The 13,059-nt window shown below is 45.3% G+C and overlaps 1 protein-coding gene across 7 annotated transcripts in view; it reads right to left on the bottom strand.

The window, feature by feature from the left end:
• The window catches only part of tle2b (TLE family member 2, transcriptional corepressor b), a 71,136-nt gene that overhangs the window by 27,523 nt on the left and 30,554 nt on the right, over window positions 1-13,059 (bottom strand). For 6 of the 7 annotated variants that reach the window (XM_019897027.1, XM_019897030.1, XM_019897026.1 and 3 more), the window contains one exon: window positions 7,036-7,080. In XM_019897027.1, coding sequence (XP_019752586.1) covers window positions 7,036-7,080 — 45 coding nt within the window. Of the gene's footprint in view, window positions 1-1,501; window positions 1,560-7,035; window positions 7,081-13,059 lie in introns of those variants that run through there. The other variant, XM_019897031.1, reaches the window with a different exon arrangement.

Below are 13,059 nucleotides of genomic sequence, written 5' to 3'. Positions count from 1 at the left end.
GCGGCGCACGCACACACAGCAGCCAAGAAGGGCGCGCACAGAAAAGCAATCCAAACAGAGCAGAGAAGTGCACACACACAGTACAAAGAGCTGTGTGCAGAGCAAGCAAAGCCTCCCAGCATGAAAGCGACGAATGCGCGTGCGCGCACACACACACACACACACACACACACACACACGCACACACACGTACACACACGTACACAAAAAGACTCGACTCACAGTCGAACTACGAGAAGACAGAGAGACGAGCAGGCAGGAGAAAGAAACATTTAGACAAGAAAATAGCTGCAGACAAAGTGTACAGAGTTTGAAAGAAGTCGAGCGTGTGATGAGGGAGGGAAGTTCTGTAAACGGGAGACTTTCATGTCATCTAGGGACGCTTCTAATGTAGCTGCCTTTAGCTGCCCAAAACAAACAAAGTCATTTCGTTGGCATCGGGTGCCTGCAAAACGTGATTCGTCGTTGAATATGAAGCTACCCTCAAAATGGCCGAAGAACAATCACGACACAGAAAGAAAGCAACTTTATGAGGGCCGCATGATGAACACGGAATGAAAATTCTGACACGCGCATTATGTTGGATGTTACGTTCCTTAATTTTTCATCCAGAATTGCATCGTGGAAGAGGCGGAAGACACACACACAGCACTTTCAATACATCAGGGTGGTGTTATCAAGTGTTGCCCTGACAATGACGACAATGCCAGATTGAGGCGGGCATGTAACGGGCCACAGCTGAAGATGCCTCGAAAAATATAAACAGTGTTGTAAACACTGGGAAATTTTTCTAGGGCATGTGTGTGTGAGACCCAAATGTTGCGGTTCGCGGTTCTCCGGTGGCGGTTGCAGTCTAACAAGCTCTCTCTCTCTCTCTCTCTCTCTCTCTCTCTCTCTCTCTCTCTCTCTCTCTCAGAACTCCAGCTATTAGTCATAGCCGCACAGCGCCAGCTCACCAGCTTGCACAGAGCCTGCATACTGTATGTCCCCTCCGCAATGCAATGAAATACAATGCAGCACTTTGCATGTGCTCAAGTGCGCTGTATTTTTTGTCAGCCCTTGTCGGTGCAAGACGAGACTGTGCGTCGCTTTTGCTTTTCCGATGCGTCGGTGACAGTCGGAGTCCACGGCTCGTCGTGCTTCAATGAGATGTTCCTTAATTAGGTTCGTTTAATTTCCGACATTGATCTAATGGCGTTTGCAGAAGCGAAGTAAATGTGAAATTCTGGAAATTGAAAGTATAATAGAGACATATTCTCCCTCTCTCTCTGTCTCACACACACACACACACACACACACACACACACACACACACACACACACACACACACACACACACACACACACACAACTCCTCTAGCAGAGTGACAAAGCCATTATGTTAAAAGGCTAGCGCGACGGGAATCCCACTTTCCCTTCAGTTAATTTCTCTCGCATCACATTTTTCGCTTCCCTTTTTCTTTTTCTCATTGCTTTTGCTCACCACGTTAATTTGTCTCACCTCTAAAGGGTTCCATCCTGCTCCATCTCTCTATGCCTCATTATTCACCAATGAGCTCTTTGCATGCACGTGTGTGTGAGCAGCAGGACACGCACATGCACGCACATGCACACACATGCACAATAGAGAGAGAGAGAGAGATCAAAGCTGCACACAACTAGAGCACACAAACGCTGCAACATGTGCAAAGAGAGTCGTCACACATCAGTGATCAGAGAGAGTGCAAATAAACGGCAGAAACACACGCAGTCATCTGACCGCTCTGCAGCTTACGTGACCCACATTCGCAGGCTGGTGCTCATCTTGCTTTTTGAAGGCAGGCGGTAAAATAATGTGAAAATAATGTTAACCCTTTCAGGGACATCGGTTACTACAGTGGACGGCTTATCATGTTATCAGGTTACAGGGAGCATGAAAGGGTGAATAACAATAAATGAGGTATTATTAAGTGGCTGGGTGGGGGAAGTGACACGGAAGTGAGAAGGGAGTGAGACTGAGGAGGGGGGAAAAAAACGTAGAAAAAGCGAGAGATAGAAAAAGTCCAATCCTATTATGAAGAGACGTCTCGAGTGGAAATTGAAGGCATCTCTCGCTCCCTCCTTCTTATCCGTTCTCCTCGTCACTCTCTCTCTCTCTCTCTCTCTCTCACTCTCCTCCTTTTCCGAAAGAGCTGAGGATTCGGGTCACAGCTCAAGCCAAATTCTACCCAACACACACACACACAAATGCATACACAGCGTTTATTGTGGAAAAAAAAATTGCACAAAAAAGCAGGCATGGCTGAGTGACTCTGGACACACAAAGACACAGTGATTGGAGAATGAAAGAGGGGGAGCAGGAAGGAAGGACAGGCAGCTGCTTCGCCTGTCCTCAGGAGTACACCAAGGAAAAGGCCTGGCTGCAGAGCTGCAGAGCATCCCGACTGTCCTGTCCTCTTCTTTGGAGCGCTCTGTACACAAAGGCACAGAGCGCTCCAAGGAAGCGTGGACACAGGGATGTTGATTCTGCTACGACGTCGACGCTGTGTGTGGTGTGGACACGTTTCCAACGCTGTGGCCACTTGCGCAACGTAATGGCATCTAAATAAAAACTATTGTGTTGTTGTATGTTTGAAATGTTGTTTCGGTGCAGTTTGACTTGAGAGTCAGCATGTGGACAGGTTCTTTGGCTGGCGTGGCCACTTAAGAGCGCCTCGTTGTTGATCGTAAATGCACGCATGTTATGTAGTGCTACAGCAAGGTACAAAGGGGGGATTTTTTTTTTTAAGTCAGATTTGGCAGCTGGCGTAGAAACAAGGGTTTTAAGAGTGGCTCAAACATGAGGAGGGATAAGAAACGATGCAGCAAAGCAGCATTCATGATTGCATGTTGTAGTAGTCTGCGATTGGCTGGCAACCGGTTCAGGGTGTCCCCCGCCTACTGCCCGAAGACGGCTGGGATAGGCTCCAGCACCCCCCCGCAAATCCAGTGAGGAAAAAGCGGTTTCGGTAAATGGATGGATGGATGTTGTAGTAGTTACATTTGATTGACAGTTGCCATTTAATAAGCAAGGTGTGGATTCAGCTGACACGACTACAGCATTTGGGAGCAGAGAGAATAGCTTAATTTAATTAAAGGTTTTAATGCCTTATGTTATATAATTGGCTTTTTTTTGTTTTTCAATATTGCCTTCTCCCAATTTGAACAACATTACAATTGTACAGAATGACGTGGTGAATTTGCATGTTACCAACGTTGTGAAAGTATCCCGAATGCAACATGCTACGTGTACGTCAAGGGTGTCAAACTCATTTTTGTAGCGGACCACTTTGAGGTGATGTCTTCCCTCAGAGGGCCGTTACGACAGTGAAAATAAATCAATGTTTGTATATTATTACTTGTACACAACAAATTGATGGATTACCAGTTTTGAAATCAGTCAAATCAACTACAATAGTTTGTTCAAAAATCTTTTGAATGAGTGTTAATAGAGTAAAAAAATAACATTTATTACACATGACAATTTGACATTTCGGTGCAGATTTCAGCAAGGATCATGGAAATTGACACACATGATTTGTTTTCGCGGGCCACATAAAATGATGTGGCGGGCCAGAGCTGGCCCCCGGGCCTTGAGTTTGACACCCGTGGTGTACGTGATTCTGCCATCCCTGAGCGTGCTTGAAACTGTTTCATGAGGTTGCCTCGTAGTTATTGTCTAGCGTGGTTGTCGCTGCCATTGGCCAGCTGAGGACATTCTATTCACCGTACGTCCCCTTGAAGGCAGCTTCTGATGACAAGTAGGAAATATCTTATTCCCTGTCGTACCACTTGTCCTTTTTTTTTTTTTCCTCCCAGGCTGCACTTCAGCAGGCTATGAGTGCTTTAGACCGGTCCAGCAAAGCCTTCCATCTCATTCATGCATTCACCACACTCCTCAGGGCGGAACAACACGCACAGCCCGGGCCATTCGAGCAACTCGGTGGAGCCGCGCAGGATACTGTATGTTTGAATTTCAAAGTCTGTGCGCATAGAAAGTGGGGGGGCGGAGGCTATGGGGGGAGGGGGGGCACGAGCGATGACTTGTCGGGAGAGAGTCTCATCACTGCATGCGGAAGCGGCAGCAGAGAGGAAGGACATCCATAGCGTCATCGGAATAAATATGAGACAGACGGCGTGGCTTGTTATTTATCCTGTGTCGTTCAAATCTTAAAGTGGAAAAAGAGAAGAGGAAGAAGCGAGAGCACCGAGTGAGAAAGATGGCGGTGGGGAGGGGGGGGATGTTACAGCTCAATTAATGCTGGCACACGCGACGGCCACGCCGCTCATGATGATGACGATGATGATGATGACGAGCACGAGGAAGACAGAGACTGATAACGGGATGTTAAAGAGGAAGCTGGAAGCGGGAGAAAGGGAGGAGGAGAGGAAATAAGAGCAGATACTGTTAAATCTATTCATGAATCATTATATCTCAGTGCAGCTCCTTGAAGTCTCTCCCCCTCCGTTTCTCCACCCTCCACCACTTTCTTTTCCAGCTTCATCTCATTTCATCTCTTCTCAGAGGTCTTTATCAATCGCTCCTTCATCTCCATCCTTCCTGTTTACGCTCCCCTCTTTCATCCGTCCAATTTATCTCTCGATCCTTTACACATTTCTTCGATATCGGCTTTATTTCCCCAGATAAACTGGGTAACTTCAAAGTTTGCTTTTTTTTTTCTCTTCTTCTGACGCTTACATGATGTGAAAATGGAACAAAATGCAGGGGCCTCGGTTCACCACGCCCCCGGCATTCATTTCTGTAATTTTACAACACTAAAGTGTTTCCTTTTCGAGAACAAAGACGGAAACTCACGAGGAAGAAAAGCAAATAATTTGGACTAGGCGGCGCGGTGGTCGACCGGTTAGCACGTCGGCCTCACAATGCAGAAGCGCAGCGTTCGATTGCGGCTCCGGCTTTCCTGTGTGGAGTTTGCATGTTCTCCCCTCTGTCTGCGTGGGTTTTCTCCGACTACTCCGGTTTCCTCCCACAATTCAAAATCGACAAAAGACAATTTCATCACTATAAAGTAGTCATCTCGCAAGAATAAAGATGCTATTTTCAATAATATTGTTGCCGTTTTCAGGGGGGGAAAAAAGTGAACAATCCTTATTTGACAGTGATTTATTTTGAAGCAGTAATAATCTTCAAAAAAAACTGACCACTCATTCTGTTTTCTTTCAGCTGCGGTGTGTTTTTTTTGGAGGTCTATTTTCAATTTGCAACCACACAAATCAATGCCAGATGAGGGAAAAAAATGGTCATAACTTACTCTACTTGGCAACAAGAGGAACAATATGTGACTGTTTCAATCCCTAAAGTGTGTGTGTGTGTGTGTGTGTGTGTGTGTGTGTGTGTGTGTGTGTGCGTGTGTGTGTGTGTGTGTGTGTGTGTGTGTGTTTTAAATGCGGTTTGACAATTCAAAGTTATTCTCCCGTCTCCCCATTTGAGCGTTTCATTCCCTTGTGTTTCTCTGTCAATACTCATGTCTGGTGTCAGCTTTTGGAATCGATGCGACCTATCCATCTGTCACCGGAATTGCGCATGTGTCTCGCTTTACTAGTGCAACGAAGCGATCATAAAAAGTAATTCATGGCTTTCCTGTTTCCAAAACGTGGCCCACGTCTGTGGCTGCAGACCAGAGAGGAACTTGTTTTTGGTGAGAATACCGTGCAGAGAGAAGAACTTCAAACACTAGAGTCGAAGGGAAACACGTAATGGATTTTTTTTTTTTTTGTTGTTCTTGTTTACAGCCTTTTGTCCATGCGTGTACAATGTACTTTAGGTCAAATTGAAAACCTTTTTTTTTTTTAAATTGTCCCACCTTACAGGTTTTTCAATAAACAAGCTGTTGATTTTTTTTTTTTTTTTGCAACCTTGGTTCACTATTAACCATTTGAGGGACAGCGGTCACTACAGTGGACAGCCTATCATGTTATCAGGTTATCATTATTGGCGCATGAAAGGCTGACGTGGTCACTTGTGCTTTCTCCTTACACAACGTAAACGTCATTCGCTCTGTGCGTCACATATTAGTCTTTTTTTTTTTTTTGCTGTAAATTAGTCCCCAGTATGGCTCCCAAGAAAGTCAACCGTGATTGATTGCGCTATTAGGAAACCCTGATGTCAGCTGAGTGCTGCGCTGGTTAGGTATAAGCCCTCCTCAGTCCCTGCTGCCAGAGCTGCCGTACAGGAGTGAGAGCGAGATGAGAACGACAAAGCACCGCGACATTTCAAGGCAGCACATCTATGTTGTTGTTGGTAGGATTAATGGGTTATTGGAATTTTATTCTGCCAAATATCAGGATCTGCATCAGCCTAAAAAAAAAAAAAAAAAAGGCAGTCGGGCCCTAATTTTATGTACTATATTAACTAACTATATGCGAGACGGTGAATAAAAAAACACAGCCTTGAAAGTTGTGATCGTGATAGACAAACTGCTGCATTCAAGTGAGCGTTACTACATCGCGGCGATGGAAAGCCACTGTTTAGATGTTGGTGCGCTGTAATTACCTTAACTGACAAATGACAGCGTGATTGCGGGGTAATAGCCGAGCGCCGAAGCGCTCGTTCGACTGCATTCAAATTTTACAAACACGCAGCTGCTTTTGGAACGTCGAGCATGCTGGAACAGTACACGCAGTCACTAAATTGTGTTAATGTTTTTTTTTGTTTTTTCTTTTAAGGTGACTTCATTTAGGTTTGAAACTAAACCAAGCACTAATTACATCTGACTGTTTTTGTTTGGGAAAAAAAATGTGTTGGCTAATTTGCCAACCTTGTTTAAATATGTGGAGGCGGAGCAGTCGTTGAGGGAACAAGAATCACTAAAATAATCCCCCCCCCCACCCACACGAAATGACAAAGTGGCATTCGGTGTTTTGAGTGTGTAAAATAAAAACAATTACCTCCTACCGCCTACTCGGTAAATGCACGCACACGCAGATGCACGCATCCCCCATACCAACGTTCCAACTCCACAGTGTGAAAAAGAGAAAAAAAAAAGTCTCTCTTACCTGTTTGTGCATCTCTATGTTGAGTCCGTAGGACATTTCGTAGTACTGCGGAGACAAACAAAAATGACACGCATTGGTCAGAATGTTTTTACGGAACGCTTGACATCTGTTGCTTTGCAAAGCTGCAAAACAGGAGTGAACCTGATGCAAACCATCTCGGAATCCGTTTCGGGACCAAGCCCCGACATAAGCAGCGAACCTTTTGTTAACCCTTTTCATGCACTCTGTGTCACGTTGCCTGGTGGTGGTGGTGGTGGACCCCAAAAAGCAGGCAGGAGGGAGGAGCAGTTTGTACTTGAAGAATTGTATTAAAATACTAAGGAAACGAAATCCAGAACACACAAAGTCTGGGAAAACAAAACGAATCCAAAGTAGCAAACAAAACCATGACTGAAGCAAAAACTATCAAGAACCGAAACATGACCGGAACAGACATGACAGCAGCAAATAAACAAACAAACAATGACCCGACAATGAGTGGTCGGGACGGGAGTCCTTTTAAAGCAATAATTACAGAACGACCAACAGGCGCGCATCTGCAGGGAGAGCCCTACAGTGCCACCTGTTGGTCCCAAACAGAATCATGACACCTAACAACATGATGAGCTGTCCACTGTAGTAACCCTGAAAGGGTTAATAGTAGCCGCCACCCCTGAAAATATTCATTATTCCCGATATTAATATCCATCCATCCATCCATCCATCCATTTTTTGATCCGCTTTATCCTCACAAGGGTGGAGGGGGGTGCTGGAGCCTATCCCAGCCGTCTTCGGGCAGCCAATCGCAGGGCGCACAGAGACAAACAACCACCGCGCTCACACTCACCCCGAGGGACAATTTTGAGCGTTCACTCAGCCTGCCATGCATGTTTTTGGAATGTGGGAGGAAACCAGAGTACCCGGAGAAAACCCATGCAGGCCTGGAGAGAACATGCAAACTCCACACAGGAAGGCCGGGGCTGGGATCGAACCCACGACCTCTGCACTGTGAGGTTGATGCGCTAACCACTGGTCCACCGGGCCACCATATTTATCGTAGATTTGATTTGAATGGCATTAATTTCATTTAACACGTCACAGTCATCTTGCAAACCATTTATTACAGTAATACAGAAAAAAGTCTGGCAACGGTCATTCCGGCGTTAGTTGCAACACAAAATGTGTCCAACCTTGCTCGTCCTGACTGCGTGTGTGTCAATACCAGTAAACATGAGCGGGGTTTTTGTGCGTGCTGACTAAATACCTCCCGCCTCGCGTAGCATGTACACGTGCTCGCCGACGAAACGTCTGAGTGACATAATGCGCCGTGATGGGGCGCGATGGAGAGACGACGACGGCACGCAGCCAGCGAGGATCCGTCGCCGTGACAAAGCCATCGGGCCTCCGCTGCTGGATGAACAATGTCTGACTGATGAGAGCGACACATGACTCTCTCCATTTCCTCCTCGCCTCAGCCATCCCCCTCCTCTGTATTCGCATTTCGCTAACTCAGTCGGGTCTTGACTATTCATGCCGATCTATGGGCCTTGGAGTCTTTTGAAGCAAGAAGAGCTTCGTTCTTTAACCCTCAAGATATAACATAACCAGCCAAAAAGTGTCAAGTTGAAAATGAGAAAAGTAGAGGAAATCATTTAGTGATGCCCGAACTATTCAAAGACATTTGACAATGTCAAACATTCTTCAGACAAATAAATCACCATTTTGAGGGCTTTACGATGCCACAAAAAAAGGCCCCAGATTTGGTGGTCATCTTGATAAAAACGCGCATTTGGTAGAAATCGCGCCCATAACCTCCAATTATGGTCTCAGATGCTCCTCTTGTAACAACATAAAATTTGGTTCACGTCTACCGTGTTCAGACCCACAAAAAACAAAAAAAAAGTCTTAAAAATGCACACCTGAAAAGCAATATTGGCTTGATGCAGCCATTTTAGAGTCCTTTCCAGGTCCCAATTTGTTGCGTACACAAACTTTTATGCAACATTCTGCTTTTCAGTCAGAGATGCATTTAAAATTTGAGCGAGAAAGTAAATTAACTATGCTATATATGGTTGCAATTCTGGAAGATCTTGGCTGTCAAACAGAACAAACTCGAGTCGAAACCTGAGCCAGCTGAAGATTCGTGTTGCTCTTCAAAATCTCCATTTCCTTGCTTGCATTTCGCCAATTATGCTTTCAATTTTTTTGCATCACACTCCTTTCCGTATACCTCTCGAGTCATCATCCTCAGGTGTTTTTCGTTTTTTAGTTCACGGCACTCTGTCATGTCTGTCAATTTTTTTTTCCCTGAGCTTTGAATGTGTTCTCTCTCTCTCTCTCTCTCATCCTTGCGGAGCGCCGTTGCGTACTTAACTCCGTCTTCCTATCACTTTCGTCGATGCGAATGTACAAAAAAAAACCACCGCGAGCCATCTCGGAATGTCTTTCACGTATGGAAACACACACTTTACACATCGCACCTGACAACTCGAAGCTATTAAAGCTCTCCCCGAGTCGCGACAACATAAAAGGCACGTGACGTCTCACTTCGTACCGTCACTTCCACCCTGGCGACATCTTTCATCGGCCTCTCCTTCACCTTGCCATCATTACCGCCAACTCTCTCTTTCACTCAATTCCTCTCCGTCCATGCTTATTAATTCTCTCTCCATCTACTCCGTCAGCCTCTTCACTTGTACTACTATGCTATGCTCAACTCTCACTCAGGCCATCTAGCCAATTGCAGTAGAACCTGTGTAACGTACCACAACAGCATGTCTACAATCGCCAACAAATGTAACCCTTTCAGGGACAGCGGTTACTCCAGTGGACAGCTTATCATGTTATCAGGTTGCAGGGTGGACGAAAGGGTTAGCGTAGCCTATCAACGCAATTTAGAATCAAATGGTAACCACATAAAAACGTAATAAGCATATTCCGACACGAGCTGCTACAGCCACAACTGATGCAGAAGAATTGAACACACAGACTGGTTAGCAGTTAGCAGCCAGCCAAACCTGAGCTCACAACAGGCATTGTCATTCATTGACACCCACGTCACTCACCAGGTCAGACGCCACCTTGCAAATCCACACATATACTCAAAATCACCCAAGTGAACAACAATAACTGCACCTCATGTGCATATTTTGTTGTTTTATGCAATTACGCGATCAATCCACAGGATATGTAGTCGGATAATCAATTATAAAAATATTTGATAGCTCAGCATCAGTCGATACCTTATATTTGGGATGTATCAGGGACAGCGGTTACTCCAGTGGACAGCTTATCATGTTATCAGGTTACAGGGTGGACGAAAGGGTTAGCATAGCCTATCAACGCAATTTCGAATCAAATGGTCACCACATAAAAAATGTAATAAGCGTATTCCGACACGAGCTGCTACAGCCACAACTGATGCAGAAGAATTGAACACACAGACTGGTTAGCAGTTAGCAGCCAGCCAAACCTGAGCTCACAACAGGCATTGTCATTCATTGACACCCACGTCACTCACCAGGTCAGACGCCGCCTTGCAAATCCACACATCTACTCAAAATCACCCAAGTGGACAACAATAACTGCACCTCGTGCATATTTTGTTGTTTTATGCAATTACGCGATCAATCCACAGGATATGTAGTCGGATAATCAATTATAAAAATATTTGATAGCTCAGCATCAGTCGATACCTTATATTTGGGATGTATGATGCCGCTGTGTTCTGCTGGCAGGGCTTGGATTGGTGGCTGCGACATTCAAGAAGCCTCGACAGACAATGCACATGTGAAAACTGAAAAGCAGGATGTTCGTCTCATTTCTGTTACGTCCTTTGAGACTGTTTAATTAAAATGTCATCCCCTGCATTCCGCAACCACTGCGAGGGAAGTTTCTGCGACTCTCTCATGAAAATAGAATCAAGGCAAACGGAAGTAAAGTGACAAGTAGTTTTATCCTCAAGTGTTTTGTTTATTAGCCATAACACCTGAGTAAATGACCATGAATTACAAAAATTACCAGTACCCAGAATTTATTATAAAGAAACAAACATAAGATGGAGAGAAATATCTCCAATGCCCATTCAGCACCTAGCATTCATGCGGCAGTAGGAATGCTTCGATATAAAGATTTATAAGGTAGCTGAAATCACAGAGCCAAACTATCTTTTTTTTGTACCCTTTCATGCAGCCTGTAACCTGCTAACATGATAAACTGTCCACTGTAGTAACCGCTGTCCCTGAAAGGATTAATAAGTTTGTCCTCACCATCACCCAGCATGTCCCATGATAGATTCCGTGGTGAGTCGCTGCACTCTGCACTGCATAAGAACACGGCGACGGATGTGTTTAGGTAGACCATTGACACAGCAAGCGCGTGTGTACGCGCAACGGACGGTCGATGAACCAACTGGCTGACGTCAGTAAGCGCGAACGTAGCCATAACACCTGAGTAAATGACCATGAATTACAAAAATTACCAGTACCCAGAATTTATTATAAAGAACCAAACATAAGATGGAGAGAAATATCTCCAATGCTCATTCAGCACCTAGCATTCGTGCGGCAGTAGGAATGCTTCGATATAAAGATTTAATAAGGTAGCTGAAATCACAGAGCCAAACTATCTTTTTTTTTGTACCCTTTTATGCAGAAGGCAAGTTTGTGCAAGCCGGACCCTTTCGGTCAGCCCATTGGACCTTCATTCACCTTAAAAAGCTCTGACCTGTATTGTTCTCCCGATTACAACAGACGTTTATTTGGTTTCACTTTCTGTTTGCGGTCTCGAGGGAGCGTTTGCTCATTTGTCCCTGGAACCGGCAGTTACACCCTCGGGGCATTGAAAAAAAAACCCTTTTTTAGGTAGACCATTGACACAGCAAGCGCGTGTGTATGCGCAACGGACGGTCGATGAACCAACAGGCTGACGTCAGCAAGCGCGAACAACAAACACTGGCCCACTCACAGATGATAGAAAAAGGCGCGCGCGAGTTTTGTTCCTCCCGATTATCAACGTACAGCTCTATGACAGTTGTCTTCGCTTGTGGGGTGGGTGGGAAATCAGATCATTTCAAATTGTATTTTCAAATGCCCCTATCAGTCATAGGCCCATCGTATTATTGTCACTTTTCTCCTCATGTGGCCCCTGAAGGCAAGTTTGTGCAAGCCGGACCCTTTCGGTCAGTCCATTGGACATTCATTCACCTTAAAAAGCTCTGACCTGTAATGTTCTCCTGATTACAACCGACGTTTATTTGGTTTCACTTTCTGTTTGCGGTCTCGAGGGAGCGTTTGCTCATTTGTTCCTGGTTACACCCTCAGGGCATTGAAAAAAAACCCTCTTTTTTTTTTGCTCTCGCTTTCATATATTCTGCGGGGAAAGCCAGCACGCAAAAAAGGATCCTTCGAAGTGTTAAAGCGGTTTATGGAAAGGGGATGATGACGATGTGTGTGCACCACAAACCTCTGGTGCGCGTGGCGCGCCTGGATTCGTAAAACATGGTGTGTGGGAGTGCCGTTTACACGTGTGTGTGATTGCCATAGGCCCATCGTATTATTGTCACTTTTCTCCTCATGTGGCCCCTGAAGGCAAGTTTGTGCAAGCCGGACCCTTTCGGTCAGTCCATTGGACATTCATTCACCTTAAAAAGCTCTGACCTGTAATGTTCTCCTGATTACAACCGACGTTTATTTGGTTTCACTTTCTGTTTGCGGTCTCGAGGGAGCGTTTGCTCATTTGTTCCTGGTTACACCCTCAGGGCATTGAAAAAAAACCCTCTTTTTTTTTTGCTCTCGCTTTCATATATTCTGCGGGGAAAGCCAGCACGCAAAAAAGGATCCTTCGAAGTGTTAAAGCGGTTTATCGAAAGGGGACGATGACGATGTGTGTACACCACAAACCTCTGGTGCGAGTGGCGCGTCTGGATTCGTAAAACATGGTGTGTGGGAGTGCCGTTTACACGTGTGTGATTGCAACTTGAACGTGTGTGTGTGTGTGTGTGTGTGTGTGTGTGTGTGTGTGTGTGTGTGTGTGTGTGTGTGTGTG

This window comes from Hippocampus comes, unplaced genomic scaffold, assembly GCF_001891065.2.
Source record: "Hippocampus comes isolate QL1 unplaced genomic scaffold, H_comes_QL1_v1.1 scaffold22, whole genome shotgun sequence".
Classification (NCBI taxonomy): Eukaryota; Metazoa; Chordata; class Actinopteri; order Syngnathiformes; family Syngnathidae; genus Hippocampus; species Hippocampus comes.
The sequence above is the reverse complement of the archived record's forward strand: the minus strand, read 5'-3'. Positions and strand labels throughout refer to the sequence as shown.